Here is a 16222-nt window from a genome sequence, read left to right as displayed (position 1 = left end):
CTCTGACTGAGAGTGTGGTGGCAGAAGCAGGTGATAGCTGATCACAATGCACCCAGACACCGGAGCAGAGAACAGCAAGAACAGGCCCAACTCACATTCTCCTCCTTGATTAGGCTGAGACACTAGCCGATCTACATAATCCACAGACATGCTGGAAGGTTCATCTCTTCAGTGGGTGTACATCTTGTCAAATTGACAATGTTGAACATCACAGTATCCTAATGTTAAAATTAGGATAAAGCCAGATTTCGTTCCAAAAACTCAACCAAACAATTTCAGACATTGATGAGCATAAACTCTTCTTCCTGGTGGTTTTTAGGCCAGTCCCTTCTCTTACCCTACCTTACTGCCGTTATATCCTGTGAAAGTAGGATCAGAAAGAGAGTTAATTCTCCAAAGCCCTCCTCTGGCAGTGGCTCGTCCACTTTTCATATGCCCAGCCTACTAAAAGGATGTGACAGCAGGACCTTCAAGAGCTCTTCTCAAACAGGGGGCCACTCCCACTACCCCCACATCGGCAAGCAGTGTTGTGAACACTGCCGACAGTGCTTGTCTAAGACGCCTAAAGCAATGCTCAGACTGTACCGTTTGTTCCTTCATGCCGCTTCCTGACCAGCACAGCCTGTGGAAGCCCGGCTGAGGTCACTCTGATCTGAGCAGGCCCCCTAGTGCCAGAATTTGGTAAAAATTGCTTTTGTAGTGTTAGAGTTCAATGGCAGTGCCTTCAATTATTTGTTTATTTACTAAGGCCTTTGAGAGGGCTTACAAAGTTCACCTTCAGTCCACGAGGTCACCTAGTGTTTCAAGTAGTAGAAGTGTTCTTGTGTGCCATCTGTTGGACCACAGGAAAATAATCAGCATATCTCACACTCCCTAGAAGCACAGCTTCCCCTTTGTTCTGTCGGTTGATTCACTAACAATGCAAAAGCATACTTAGTGGCCTGAAGGAATGGTGAGGCGTCCTGCGCAGAGGAAAACAGCTCTGGCAGCATTTCCTTTCAGCCCGTCATTTCTTTCTTACAGTGAATACCTATGTGCCCAGTCACAAACCATAAACCTGACAGAGTTTATTTCAGTCAATTCTCAACGCGAAGTAGGTATTCTTCCTGGCTCCAGCTCATGAATGACACAGAAACCCAACTGAAGTCATATCTCTGGGTTTCACAAAGCCAGGAAGTCAAACTGGCGTAGTAACTGAATTCAGCCTCTGTCTGAACCCATGTCCTTAACCACCGTGACTCTGGATGTCTGTGAGTGCTGAGATGCACCAGAAAGGAAACAGCATCTTGGTAATGGGTGATTGGCCTTTTAGGCATGTTCTTGGCTCACAGAATCTGATTTAGACAACAGCCCAGTAGGGTGGGGAAAGCTCATACCTAGCATGTACAAAGCCCTGAGTACAACAAAATTAATTAATTTTTTAAAGGCAGAGCTAGAGAGATTGTAGTAATATGAGCGGTGGGCTGTGTCCCCAGCACCCTGGCCGCCTGCTAGCTTATGGCCCGAAATAATTACACAGACACTGTATTCTTTTAAACACTTTTTGGCCCATTAACTCTAGCCCTTACAGGCTAATTCTCATATCCCGATCAACCCATCTCTAATAATCTGTGTAGCATCAGTCTTACCGGGAAAGATTCAGCCTATGTCCATCCTGGGTTGGAGCTGCCTGGGAGAGAGGAGCCTGGCGTCTGTCTGAGGCGTCTGCCCCAGAGAGAGAAGAGCATGGCGCCTCTGAGCTCACTTCCTCTTCCTCCCAGCATTCTGTTCTGTTTACTCCACCCACCTATGTTCTAACCAATAAAATGGGCCAAGGCAGTTTCTTTATTAGCCAATGACCTTACTCCATCAAGAGATGGCTAAGCAATTAATAGCATTGGCTGCTCTTCCAGAGGATTCAGCGTTTACATGGCGACTCATCTGCTACTCTAGTTCCACAGGATCTAACACCCTTTCCTGGCTTCTTTGACCACTAGGCATACATATGGTGCACAGATATACATGCAATCAAAACATCCATAAACATTAAAAATAAAATAATTAAAAATTTTAAACACAGCCCCAAAGTTACCTTCTTCAAGAAAAGTTGGTTCTCCCTTCCTCCTTGGATGCCTACGGTCCCTGGTCTTTGGGTATCAGAGTTAGGAAAGCCTTAGACTGTCTTTTACTGAAGAAATAAAGGGACCAGGTTCAGAGACAGGCTTGACCTTCTTGGGTCACACAGGGCTGTATCAGAATAAGGGGGGGAAGTCACATGTCAGGAGCTCTTCCGCTCTTGCCACCAGTCTGTCCAGAGTTGGGGCTATTTTTCCTTTTGTTCGGCTCTTTTCCAAGATGTCACCCGGAAGGAGTGACTTTGAATCCAAAGCTACCCTGTCCCTTGTTTGTAGAAGTTTACTGATCAGTACCAACTATTTAACTATTTGTGATGATCCATCTAATAACCTAGTCAGGGGCTAACCTATGAGGCTGCGTGGTGAAAGGACTAGAATGGAAAGATTGTGTAGTTAGGAACTGGAGAGATGAGTCAGTAGTTTTTAAAAAAAAAATGGAATTGAGAATTAAATTCAAGCACCCTACCATCAAGCCATGTGCTCAGCACTTTTAAAAATGTTACTGATTGGTGTGGTGGCTGACCTCCATAAACCAACAGCTGAGAAGTAGATGCAGGAATATCAGGAATTCAAGTCCAGCCTCAACTATATAGTGAGTTTGAGGTTAGCCTGGGCTACAGTATGAAGTCCTCTCTCAAGCTCTAGGTTCAAGTGAGAAACCCTGCCTCAATATATAAGGTAGAGAAAGAATAGTAAAAGATACTTAGTGTCACCTTCTGTCTTCCACATACACGCACGCAGGCGCACACACACACACGTTTTTATCGAAAGGAAAACAAATTTGGGTTCAAATGTTGACTTCTCCACCTACTAGATGTGTGATTTTGGTCAAATTTTTTGGCCTCTCCACGCCTTGGTTTCTTCATCTGTAAATGGTCATGATAACAGTATATATTGAATTTAGACTATAGCCATGCTCCCTACCATGACAATCATAGATTATAACCCTCTGGATCTGTGAGCCCCAGGAAATGCTTGCTTTTATAAGTTGCCTTGGTCATGGTGTCTTATCTATCACATCAGTAGAAACATAACCGAGACAACCATAATTCAAGACTTTAAACTACTTGGAAAAAGAGGAGAAACAGTTCAGGAGTAGACATAGGCAGTGAGTTCTGAATAAGACTCTAGTCAAGAAAGAACTGACAAATGAGATCACAGAAATTAAAAAGCTTCTACATGGCAAAGGAAGTAGTTAGCCAGTACAAAGAGACAGCACAGAGTGAAATGGCTCAGCAAGTAAGAGGGCCTAGTAACCTGAGTGCTGAGTTCCGTCCCTGAGCCATGTGGTGGAAGAAGAGAAGCCCCTACAGCTGCCCTCTGACCCCACATGTTTGCAGTGGCACCGCTCACACAGAAACCTGAAAAAAGAACAATGTGATCCAGAGAGACTCCTGAGCACATAGCTCAGTCTTCATCAGCACGCAGTAGAGATGCCTGCATATGCGTGTTTACAGTAGTACTGTTCCATTTGGTTTGTTTGTTTTGAGACAGCGCTTTGCTGTGTAACTCAGGTTAGCTTCAGATATGTGGGAGTTCCTGAGTGTTGAGATTACAAGTGTGCAACCCCCTGTCCAGCTTTGTGGTACTATTTATTCTCAAAAGCCAAGTCATAGAATCAACCTAGATGTCCATCCCTATATAAAGAAAACACAGTTTGCACACATATACACACCATGTGGTATTATTCTGCCATAAAGAAAAATAGAATCATGTCATTTGCAGGAAAATTGATGGAACTGGGTACCATCGTGTTAGGCAAAATAAGTCAGACTTGGTCAAGTATCACGTGTTCCGTCTCATGTCTATGTGGGTGAAGTCATGAAAGTGAAAGAGGGACTGCTTGGAAAATGAAGATCAGGAAGAGGGTGTGGGGATGAGAGGAGGTAATAAGGGAAGTAATAAGTATGATCAGAGTACATTATGTGTATTGTGGAGATACCACAATGATACCCGGTGTTTATATAGCTAATATTCATTAGTAAAAATGAAAACTTTGGGGGGACGGAATCCATAAGTATTGGCATTACAAGCACGATGGAAATATTTACCTAAAAAGTAAATTGTCTGTGATCTCCATATAACAGAGCAAGAGAGTGGGGTTTAGGGATGGGGTCCCAGATTTGTGTGTCTTTACTGACTGTTCGCAGTATCTTGTGTTCTCTGGTAGTGGGCCTCTCTGTGTCCTTGCTATCAGATTCAAATATGAGCCTTCAAGGGCTTCTTTGAAGCTGTTGGAAACACTTGTCCTTTATTTCCTTCTGGGCCAGTACTGAAGATGATGTGATCTGAGCAACGAAGGGTAAGGAGCCAGCCAGATTTGTAATGGTGCAGACTTTTAATACCAGTGTTCGAGAGACAGAGGTGGCAGATATCTGTGAATATGAGACTACCCCGTTCTACATAGCATTTCCAGGACAGCCAGGGCTACATAGTGAGACTGTCACAGAAAGACAAACAAACAAAGAAGAGTCAAGTCCAACGAGCAAACAGCCCAAAGATACTTACTAACTGGGATAATAGCTGTACTAGCTCCTTCCCTCCAACCTCAACAACTAACCACACACACACACACACACACACACACACACCAGCTCTCCTAACTCCGCAGTGAAGTTCACAGCTGTGTAAATATGTGACCAGGCACACCAACCCACCCTCTGTTCTTTGTGTGGTGGGGTCTTTTTGTGTGAAGCAGCTCATACTCTCCATGGTCACTGTGGTGTGCTTTGAGAATGACTGGAACTTTCTAGAGAGTCCTTATCAGTTGGATCAAGGAGCAGCAGCAGGCTGAAGTCTCTGCGGTAAGCTGCTCATCTCAGAATGGCTGTTGTTACAGGTTAATGGGGTTGACCTGAGGAGCTGCAGCCATGAAGAAGCCATCACAGCCCTGAGGCAGACTCCCCAGAAGGTGCGCCTGGTGGTGTACAGAGATGAGGCGCAGTACAGAGATGAGGAGAACTTGGAGGTGTTCCTTGTGGATCTGCAGAAGAAGACTGGCCGAGGACTGGGCCTGAGCATTGTTGGGAAACGGTAAGGAAGAGTTGTTCAAGTCAAGGTCAGCCTTTCTTTCCAGCATATGGGGACTAATACTTCTAAACACTGGAAATGAAAGCTTACTGTAGAGTAATGAGGGGGTTTCTAAGACATGTCATGTTGAGATACAGCTGGTTCCAGCTGGGCTGCTGAGTCTGCATTCGGCTCTGCAGGAAGGATTAGAGTAGCTGCCTAGGGCAGTATCTGTGGGTTTGTCTTGCACATGAGGGTGCAGAGCAACTGTGGAGACAAGATGAGCTGCTTTCTGTGTCCCTGAGGACATCCCAGTCAGAGATGGTAGCTCTGTTTTATGGTGTTTCTTGAGATAGGGTCCCATTGTGTAGCTGAGGCTAGTCTCAGACTCAGCTGGAATGCACCACCACACACTGAGTTTGCCCTTACTGTCGAGTCAGAGATGGACAAAGTGATCCTCGTCCGCCATCTGTATTGCAGATTTAGTTTGAGAAGAACATTTATATTCTTTAGTATGAAGCTTTTCATTGTAAAGGATCAAATGCATCTCTTAAGGGTTACAGATCCTCTTGACAAGTAATTCCATAATTCCTTAAAGACTGAAAATAAGAGGCTGGGGATTTAACTCAGTTGGTAGACTGCTTGCCTAGCAAGCGTGAAGTTCTGGATTAGATTCTCTGGAGAGTAACAACCCCACATTCTGTCCTCTGACCGCCATGCATGTGCTGGCATGCACATATCTACCTACATAAAAACATGATAATTTAAAAATATATTTTAAGAAAAGGAAGTTACTAGCAATGGACTCTACTCTAAGAGAATAGCTTGCTCATCTCATTTCTGTATGGGGTGCTGGGATCACCCCAGGGTCATGCTTCCACCAGAAATCAGTCAGCCACAGAGCTGTACTCCAGGCCATAAACTCTGCATCTTTACAAAGCAAATAAATATCCATCAGCAGTGGTGGTGCACGCCTTTAATTCCAGCCCTCAGGAGGCAGAGGCAGGTGGATCTCCGTGAGTTCAAGGCCAGCCTGGTCTACAGAGGAGTTCCAGGGCAGTCAAGGCTACACTGAATAACCCTGTCTTGAAAAAACAAAAAATAAAATAAAAAGTAAATTTCTATTTTTCTGTAGTAAAATCATCACCTCCCAAGTGCTAGGATCCCAGTTTGCACCACCAATAAAAGTAAGAACACAGTAGGCAAAGATGGATGTGTAATACAAAGGACAAAGAGGCATAATCTAATCGTGAAGCTTATTATTATAAAGTTAGTGGATGTCAGTGGACTTAATGGATTGGTTTTAGAACTTTTGAGTTTTAGATCTTAACATAAGTCTTTACAAAGTAAGGTCCAATTTTAATTAATAATTAACTGCCTGTGCCAATCCCACAATGCTTGGTGATATTAACAGGAGTGGAAGCGGAGTGTTTATATCTGATATTGTAAAAGGCGGAGCCGCAGACCTTGATGGCAGGTTGATTCAAGGAGACCAGATCTTGTCTGTGAATGGAGAGGACCTGAGACACGCCTCACAGGAGACAGTGGCCACCATCCTCAAGGTGAGTCCCTAGGCAGCTTCCGACCTAGCTACAGTGACCAAGGCTCACGGAGCTAGCCCGGTCTTTTTGGCCTTGGTGGGATGTTTTTGCTCTATTCTTACTAGAAATATAATACCTGGTGGCTGAAAATAGCTTTACAGTACAGCTGTTGTGCTGACTCGGCAGACAGAGGGGCCTGCCTGGGGCTTTGAGGCCGTTTCTCATGTAGTGACCGGTCCAACTGTCACATTTGTCTTCCAGCCCATCCTAGGGCATGGGGTCCACCCCCTTCTCTCTGCATTCATCAACCCCAACTTTGATCACTAGAAGGGAATGCTAATACTCATCTAGACTGGCTTCTCGTTTCCCAAATGAAGACAGAGTCAACCCACCCTGGGTTGTGGTGAGCTTGTGGAAGTCTGCAGCTCAGACTTTGCAGCTAAGGGACTCTGCTTCACGAACCCCCTTCCCCTTTGTTTGCAACCAGTGGATCTTTATAGCAACTGTGGAAGCTTGTACAGACAGATGAGGTTTGTTATAATAACCAGGCTTCCTGGTGCAGTCAGCTCTCAGTTACTCTGCAGAGGAGGGCCTGGATTTGTGAACTGTCTCCTGTTGGGTTTCCCACTCTGCTCTTTCCCACTTTTTGTTTTGTTTTGTTTTGTTTTGTTTTTTCGAGACAGGGTTTCTCTGTAGTTTTTTTGGAGCCTGTCCTGGAACTAGCTCTTGTAGACCAGGCTGGTCTCGAACTCACAGAGATCCGCCTGCCTCTGCCTCCCGAGTGCTGGGATTAAAGGCGTGCGCCACCACCACCCGGCCTCTTTCCCACTTTTTGAACACTTTCTTCAGAAAGGAAATGAGAGAAAAGAAAGGCGGTTGGTATCAAACCCATTTAATGCATCTGAAGGGCCCACGGATGAAGCTGCTGACTTTCTGTCTGCTTGGGTTTTGGATGGCTGGTTCTCCTTTTTGACCTAGTTCCCTCTAGTAAGCCTTGGCTGCAGAAGGCCCCGCTCTGGTGTTTTAGATCAGCAATGCTGTTGTGTTTTACTTCTGTCTTTTCTTGTCTTCCCAAGTGCGTCCAGGGCCTTGTGCAGCTGGAGATTGGGAGACTCCGGGCCGGTTCCTGGGCTTCCTCTCGGAAGACCTCACAAAATAGCCAGGTTGGTGATGTCTTCCTAGCTGACCACTCTCTCTCCTGCACCCACTGGGAGGAAGTTCCTCATCTCATAAATGATTATTTAGAAATGATGTCTGATATACACATATTCACAGCACCTACTTCAGTGTTTTCATGTGTTTGAAATGAAAATGAAAGGTGGGGTGGAAATTCATTAAGCCCCACACTTTTTTCCTTTATTGCTTATAGGGTTTTCTTAGAACCATTTCTGTCTCCCACTATTCTATATTGCCCGTGCACACACATACACAGCTGTGTTTATTTTAAAAAGGAAAAAAAAGAGGTAACATCTGGTGGCAATTTGACCCTCATTAGCACAACATTGTTCTGTTCATCCAATTAAACATTGCTATAAAGTTAACTTGTGAATAGCCACTCACACATGCTGAAGGCAATTAATGGTATATTCCTAGGAGAGCAAAAAAAAATGGGGGTCTCTCTTATGGCAGGGAGGTATTAGTGAGTGACATTTTGTGAGTTAGCAAATATATTTATTTGCAAGACTGATGTCAGTACCACCTTTTTAATGAAGTATTTTCACGATAATTTTTTTGTGTGTGTTATAATGGCTGACACACTCAGACTCCCTCTGTTAGTCCCACTTGGCACATGATTCAACTGTAGAAACTTGCCTGTAACTCCCTAGTCTCTTTGGGGGTGATGGACAGCCCCCCTTTTTAAGGTTAAAGTGTGACTCTACTGGTTGCCTTGTAACGACAGCCTCCCCACAGCTTAGTGTGTCTGGGTCTGCAAGCTGTCAGCCGCTGCTTTGCCTCATTCATGTTAGAAAATGGGCGGAAAGGATAGCAGTGAGGGCCAGTGAACTGAGTTTAATTCCTAGAACTCTTTTTGTAGAAGGAGAAAACTGACTCCCAAAAGTTATCTTCTGGCTGTCACACTCATACTATGGCATGTGCTTGTACACACACACACACACACACAAATTAGTGTAATAAGAGAATTTTAAATATTTGTCATTGATCAGACAGGGTCACAGACTAGCTGCTTTGACTTCAAGGATCTTCAAAGTGGACCTAGCAGAATGGCTCAAAGGTTAAGATTACTTGTTGCTCTTCCAAAGGGCCTCGATTCAATTCCCAGTACCTACATGGTGACTCAAACTGTCTGTAACTCCAGTTCTAGGGGATCTGACACTCTGCATGCACAGACATAGCACGCATGTAAATAAAATTTTTTTTAAAATCTTCAAAACAATCTAACCTAATCCACACTGTTAAATTTGGATCCCCCTACCCAGCCCAGCTTCTGTAATTAGCAGCAAACATAAACACACATAATGCTGCTTATTCCACATGTGAATAGTCAGGGATTTGGTGGATAATTAAGTTGACAATGGGAGTTGCATACAAGACAGCAGTCTCAGGCATGCTTCTTCTTTGAGGGAAGACTCATCCGTGTGAGTGGTTCTGTTCAGCCTCATTGTACACAAGAGACTAGAGTACAAAGTGAGCAATACTGGACATGCACTGTTTTTCCCCCTGGACTACAGTTGAGGTGCTGGGCAGACTGCACTTCTGACCCTTCTGGAGGAATGTATATAAATATCATCATGATTCATAAACTTCACATCCTAGGCAAGTGCTCTACAGACTGAGCCTCATCCCCAGCTCTGTATCTGGTTTTAATACATCTTACTTAATTGTAAGTTTGTATAGTTTGGTGTTTGATAGTGGTTAAGTATAACTGCTGGTTCATAAATTTCTATCCCAAGCACCATATAAACAGCATGGTAGCACACACCTGACATCCTAACACTCAGTGAGGTAGAGACAGGGTCCCAAGAGGTCATGATCAACTAGATCACAAATAAATTAGATCAGCTTAGGATATATGGGACCTCTGTATCACACCAAAGAAAGGTGTGCCCATCCTAAAGTCTACAGATCTCTATAACCTATATGAAAATTAACTGTAAAAGATTAATTAATTGATGAATAGAAGATATGTGGTAAAGAAAGTGGAGTGGTTGGAGATGGCCCGGGTCTTTAGAGCACTTGTTACTCTTGCAGACGGCCTGGGTTTAATTCCCTGCACCCACATTGTGGCTCAAAATCATCTGTGACTCCAGTTCTAGGGGATTCAGTGCCCTCTTCTGGCTGCCTCAGGCTGGTGCATATAGTATACATGCATCATGCAAGCAAAACACATGTGTAAAATAAAAATAAATTATAAAAAAATTATAAAAAATTTCATTTTTCATTTTATTTTTGGTTTTTTTTAGGAAGACTCCCAAGTATGTGCCCAGGGTAGGGATCTTCTGGCTCTACCTCTCTAGTGATGAAATTACACATGTATGTGTGTCTTATAAAAACGTAGCAGATTTTCATTTATGGAATCTAGGTATATCTATAATTCTTATAATAGTTGTTCTTATTTTAAATCTTTCTTATTTAGGAAAGATTTGAATGTTTCAAAACTTCTTCTATAGTGAAACACATGATCACTCAGGTGTGGTGGGTGTAGCACAATCCTGCCATGCATGAAGCCAAGTTTAATCCTTAGCACCAAACAAAATAAAGGAGTTGAAACCAAGCTTGATGGCACACACTTGTAATCTCAGCATTCAGAAAGGCCTAAGTTCAAGCCAGCCTGCATTACATAGCAAGACCCTGCCTCATAAACAAAGCACATTATAACTTAACAAATGGTCATAGTGATGTTAGTCTTAGCTTAAATTTTCAGTGCAGTTAGACGACATAGACTCGATAACTGGGTAGAAAAGTGGGAGATGACATTATCTACATTGGAAAGGGCATTTCTAACGTGTGTGATTTTTGGATAGTCACTAGCTGTCTATAAATCTCAAATATCTCTTTCAGTGGGGGAAAAGGTTAAATAGCAGGTCTAGCGGGTTGGATTGAACCATTCCTGATTATAAAACGATTTGGGATATAAAAGTGAGATATCCTTAAATTGGCTCTCTCCCCTCATTTGTTGCTGCCTTCTTCAGAAGTCGGTCTGTTCTCAGTCCACTTCCTGTTTATTAAGCGTCTCACACTCGACTAATGGGGCATGGGTTATAGTTGGGGTAATTAGGAAAGTCAGATTGGTTGCTTCCCCAAAGGACAGGGCCAGTCACTGAAGGCTGTAACACTGTGGCAAGCAAGGACAATGTCTGATTTCATGTGCAACAAAAGTATCTCCAATTATCTGCTTTTCCTGTGATGGGGGAACACAAGGAGCGAATGTCTGCATGGGGCTGGGGTAAGGGAGGGGTGAGCACTAGTTTTCTTCAGAACACCTGCAGATGACTGGCGACCTCAGTCTCTGTAGATCTGGTGCCGTGCTAGTGCCCGCACACAAGTGACCAGTGTCTCTGTTTTAGGGGGATCAGCACAGTGCACATAGCAGCGGCCGGCCTTCCTTGGCCCCAGTCATCACTGGCCTACAAAACTTGGTTGGCACAAAAAGAGCTTCTGATCCTCCCCAAAAATGTAAGTTCAAGGCCAACCCAAGCTACTTAGTGTGGCCTGTTTCAGAAGGAAAGGTTGGGAGTGGGGAGCACAGATCTCATAAGCAACAGAAAAGCAAAGACTCGGAGTGCATGAGAAAGTGCAGGTGGCTGGACGGGGGGGGGGGGGGGAGTGCACATGTCCTGAAAACAGAGGGGGCGGGGTGTTTTAAGTCCCTCTTAGGGTAGGACAGAAGGAATGCACAGAGAAACACAAATGTGTTGTCCCCACCTTTGAGTCACCATGTCTCAGGCCATTGCTGCTGCAGCCCATCAGCTTTAGTCAGACGGAATGATTATGGCCATGTCTGTCCACTCTGGGACACCGCCCCTGAAAACTCAGGTGGCTCTGCTACTGAGGAGGGGTTTGCTGTGCTTGCTCTAGTCTCCCTTCTTGAAACTCTGAGGAATGCTACTGTCTTTAGGGGAGTGTTACTTAAGCATCCTACTTTTGGTTCAAAAGCATTAATGAATGCTCTTGCTTCCTTCATAGGCGCAGAGATGGGACCAAGAACTGTTGAGATAATCAGAGTAAGTCAGTTACTATTTATATTCTATTTTGTACATTTCTCTTCTGGATATAATTTACCCGATTATTTGTTCTTCCAAGTTACTAAAGTAAATATGTAACAGAAATAGATTTTTAAAAAATAAATTGAAACACATAAGTGATCTTTGTGAATATTTTAGTATAACCTTTTCATAATAGTGTGTGTGTTTAAATTTCACACAACAGAGAGTGTATTGGACATCCTCTTGTAGCTCATCTTCTTTACCTTGCTGTGTGCACTTGGAGCCGTGTGCTCTTGACAGCACAGAACATGACTGTTACTGGTGGCGTAGTAGTCTCTCTACTGTCAGCTTCCTCCCGTTAAACAGTTAGCATGTTTCTCTATTTTATTTATTATGTATACAATATTCTGTCTGTGTGTCTGCCTACAGACTAGAAGAGGGCACCTGACCTCATTACAGATGGTTGTGAGCCACCATGTGGTTGCTGGAATTGAACTCAGGACCTTTGGAAGAGCAGGCAATGCTCTTAACCGCTGAGCCACCTCCCCAGCCCTAGCATGTTTCTTTTTATTCCTTTTAGATTTAGTTTTAGTTCATGTGTATGAGTGTTTGGCCCGCGTGTAGTCTGTATACTATGTGCATGCCTGGTACCGACAGAAGCCGGAAGCAGGCAATGGATCCCCTGGAATTGGAGTGACAGGTGGTTGTGAACCACCACATAGATGGTGGGAGTTGAACCCACATCCTCTGCAAAAGCAACAAATGCTTTAACTGTTCAACATTTCTCTAGCCCCCATGTTTAATATTTACCTTATATAACAAACATTGCTATATTTACATTTTTGCCTCAACTCAGGATTAATTCCTAGAAAGAAAGCTATCAGATCTAAAGCCACACTTGGAGCCAGGGTGCAGCTTGGTTGCAGAGTGCTTGGCTATCTTATGTGAGGCTATGTGTTCCACGTCTAGCATGGGAAGGTTGCTTCTTATTAAAGGCTGTTATGTGTTTGTTGAATTGCTCTTTTGAGAGGATTGTTTGAGGTTTATTCCAGTTCATACATTTTTAGATGCTGATTTTCAGCTCACATGTGAAATTTAGAATATTAGAAAATAGACTATAAACGTGAGGTTCAAGCATAGTAATAGAACTGTGGCCCTGTTGTAGTCGGTATAACCAATGCAGTAAGGTGATTCCCTGCACAGCTCGGCTCTCTAGACTCAGGCATAGCTTATGCTCTCCCACTTGCTTTTTGACTGTGTTTATTTGGTAGATCTGCCTAACAAAACATTATAGGTTGGGTGTCTTCAACAGTAGATGCTAGTTTCTCATAGTTTTAGAGACTTTAGGGTGTAGGGTTAGCTTTCTCTGAGCTCTCCTGGCTTGCATATGGATGCCTTCCTGTGGTGGCCTTGTGTGACCTGTCCTTATGTGTTTCATCATTCTGGAATCTCTCATGTTATATAGCCTCTTCCATGATACTCCTGGTTGGACTGATTTAAAGCTCACCCTAGCAGTCTCATCCTAAAGACTTTGTCAAAGTGGAGTCATGTTCTGAGGAACTAGAACTTGGGGCTTCAGTATTAAACTTTGGTTGGATACAGTCGTCTATAACATCAACTCACTGATCTTCCATTTGAGTCAACCTCAGTTTTGCCATGTATAGCATGGGCTTGTAAAAGTGACTCCCATAGTTTCATATATTTGAATTAGTTCCCATTTGGTAGGCTGTTCAGGACGAATTAGGTGTGGCCCTGTTGAAAAAGGTATTGTCACTGGGGTGGGCTTTGAGGTTTCAAAACCCTATGCCAAGCCGGGCGGTGGTGGCGCACGCCTTTAATCCCAGCACTCGGGAGGCAGAGGCAGGCGGATCTCTGGGAGTTCGAGGACAGCCTGGTCTACAAGAGCTAGTTCCAGGACAGGAACCAAAAGCTACGGAGAAACCCTGTCTCAAAAAAAAAAAAAAAAAAAAAAAACCTATGCCAGGCCCAGTCCTGCTTTTATCTGCTTTGTGCCTGTGGATGAGATGTAGGCTCTCAGCTACTGCCCTAGGGTCCTGCCTGCCTATTTGCTGCCATGCTCCCCACCATGATAGTCATGAACTGACCCTCTGGAACTGTAAGCAAGCCCTCAACTAAATGCTTTCTTTTCTATTACCTTGCTCATGGTATCTCTTCATTGCAATGCAAAAATAACTAAGGATAGGATCCAGCACCCTCTTTTGGCTTGTTTGGGCCCTGCACACATGTGGTACACAGATGTATGTACAGGTAAAACACCCATACATATAAAATAAAAATAAGTTAATATCTCTTGGAACTTTGCACAGAAGGCATTGTCTATTGATTGATGCTTTTAGAAGGTATCAATTGGACACGAATTCTGTGAAGACAGAGTAGAAGCTCCCTAGAAGTGAAGCAATGCAATTATTCTAAATTATAGTTATGGCATGGCAGCATAATGATCATAGAATAATTCACCTTTATATTATCTAGGATGTGGGGTGTGTATATGACATGCATACCACATCCCACATGTAGAAGTCCCAGGACAACTCAAGGGGATCAGTTCTTACCTTCCACCTTCTCAGGACAGGGTCTCTCTAGTTTCTGCAGCTGTACTTCAAACTCCAGGCTCACTGGCCCATAAGCTTCCAGGCAGTTCTCCTGTCTCTGTCTCCCAGCTCTCTGGAGGAGTGCTTGGATAACATAACTTTCAGGCAGGCTTGGGTTTTATCTTCTCAGCTGTCTCCATGGCCCTAAGATGGAGCGTTTTGCCTTGTTGATGGCATTTTATTTGGTTTGGGCTCTAGAGACTAAAGCTGGAGCTTCATGCAGACTATGACATGTTCTGTCATGAGCTCTCTCTGGCCCTACAAGTCTGTTCTTTTTTTTTTTAAAGATTTATTTATTTATTATGTACACAATGTTCAGCCTCCACATATGCCTGCAGGCCAGAAGAGGGCACCAGATCTCATTACAGATGGTTGAGAGCCACCATGTGGTTGCTGGGAATTGAACTCAGGACCTCCGGAAGAGCAGTCAGTGCTCTTAACCTCTGAGCCATCTCTCCAGCCCTACAAGTCTGTTCTTATGTTCTCTCATGTGGACCTTTTGGGGGTGCTTTTCTATTTTCCAGCTTTATTAAGGCATAATTGATGATCACTAAGCTACGAAGGGTATTGTTTCTTTTGCTTCTGTTTTATTTTTTGAGATAGAATCTCACTGTGCAACTCTGGCTAGTCTGGAACTTGCTATGTAGACCAGGCTGGCTTAGAACTGACAGAAATCCATTTCCTATGCCTCCAGAAAACTGGGATCGTGGCCATCTTTGGCTATAAATTTATTTGTTTGTTTTTGTTTATTGAGACAAGGTTCCTTTGTGTATCTCTGGTCGTGCTGGAACTCACTCTGTAGACCAGGCTGACTTCGAACTCAGAGATCTGCCTGCCTCTGCATCTTGGAATTAAAGGCGTGCACACCACCACCCAGTGACTAGGAATATTTTTAAATAATTTTCAACTACAGAAGCTGTGTGATCATGTGGGTTTTTTACCCCACAGACTAGCAACTTATGTACCCTGACTCTGTTGTTTTGTTTTCCCATGTTAGGGTCCAGCTAGGGTCCTGAGGAAGGCTACTCATGTCCATATAAAACAATGTTACAGTGTTACTTTCAACTGTCCTACATGTTGAAAAATGGTCACATTTTCCTGTGTGTTAGCAAGCTGGAGATTTTATCCTGGACTTGGTGGATGTTAGTCGTATCAACCCTGAAGACAGTGATGCTTATGCCTTAGCAGGAGTCGACCAGCTAGACTGAGAGTGTGATTCCTGTCTGCCTTTGTAGTGATTCTGAGCAAAGTTTAATAATCAAAAACTTTGGTATGCCGTTTGAGGTCTCTTCTCCACATAGTAGATTAGAACTGAGCCTGAGAATTCTGTGCATTTGTGCTCAGAATTCAGTGTCTCTTTCTAACTCTTTCCATACCGAATGTCCTCTCTTATTATCCAGCAGCAGATATGCCTGGTTTTGGTTCTTCTGACCCGAAGAATGGGGTTGACATCAGAATATCAGCAGTTCAATCACCTTTTTAGCTGCCAGTTTGACTGGGAGTCTCCCTCAGAACAAAAACTGAACACACGTGCATGTGTACATGCATGCACATACATATGCTCACCTGCATGTGCTCACATGCACGTGTGTGCAGGCTCACAAATGCATGAGCACAACACACACACACACACGCATGCACACACACACACGCACACGGTAAAACTAGGGGCAGTGTACCCCTGCTGCTGTCACGACTCCAGATTCTCACTTACCACTCCAGTTTTAGTTTCTTTCTGTTAAAGAAGCTACGGCTGCTATCTGCATTTTGACAAGATTTTT

At 43.8% G+C, this 16222-nt stretch overlaps 1 protein-coding gene across 7 annotated transcripts in view; it reads left to right on the top strand.

Moving 5' to 3' along the window:
- Patj (PATJ crumbs cell polarity complex component) overlaps positions 1-16222 on the top strand; it is a 307480-nt gene that overhangs the window by 261962 nt on the left and 29296 nt on the right. For all 7 annotated transcript variants that reach the window (XM_041651469.1, XM_041651475.1, XM_041651470.1 and 4 more), the window contains 5 exons: positions 4954-5147; positions 6538-6685; positions 7741-7827; positions 11191-11299; positions 11810-11847. In XM_041651469.1, the coding sequence (XP_041507403.1) occupies positions 4954-5147; positions 6538-6685; positions 7741-7827; positions 11191-11299; positions 11810-11847 (576 nt within the window). The remainder of the gene's footprint in view (positions 1-4953; positions 5148-6537; positions 6686-7740; positions 7828-11190; positions 11300-11809; positions 11848-16222) is intronic.

Source organism: Microtus oregoni, unplaced genomic scaffold (genome assembly GCF_018167655.1).
Source record: "Microtus oregoni isolate MIOR12 unplaced genomic scaffold, Mior012 000005F_ref0000423, whole genome shotgun sequence".
NCBI classification, from domain to species: Eukaryota; Metazoa; Chordata; class Mammalia; order Rodentia; family Cricetidae; genus Microtus; species Microtus oregoni.
This window is presented reverse-complemented; position numbering and strand designations above follow the sequence as displayed.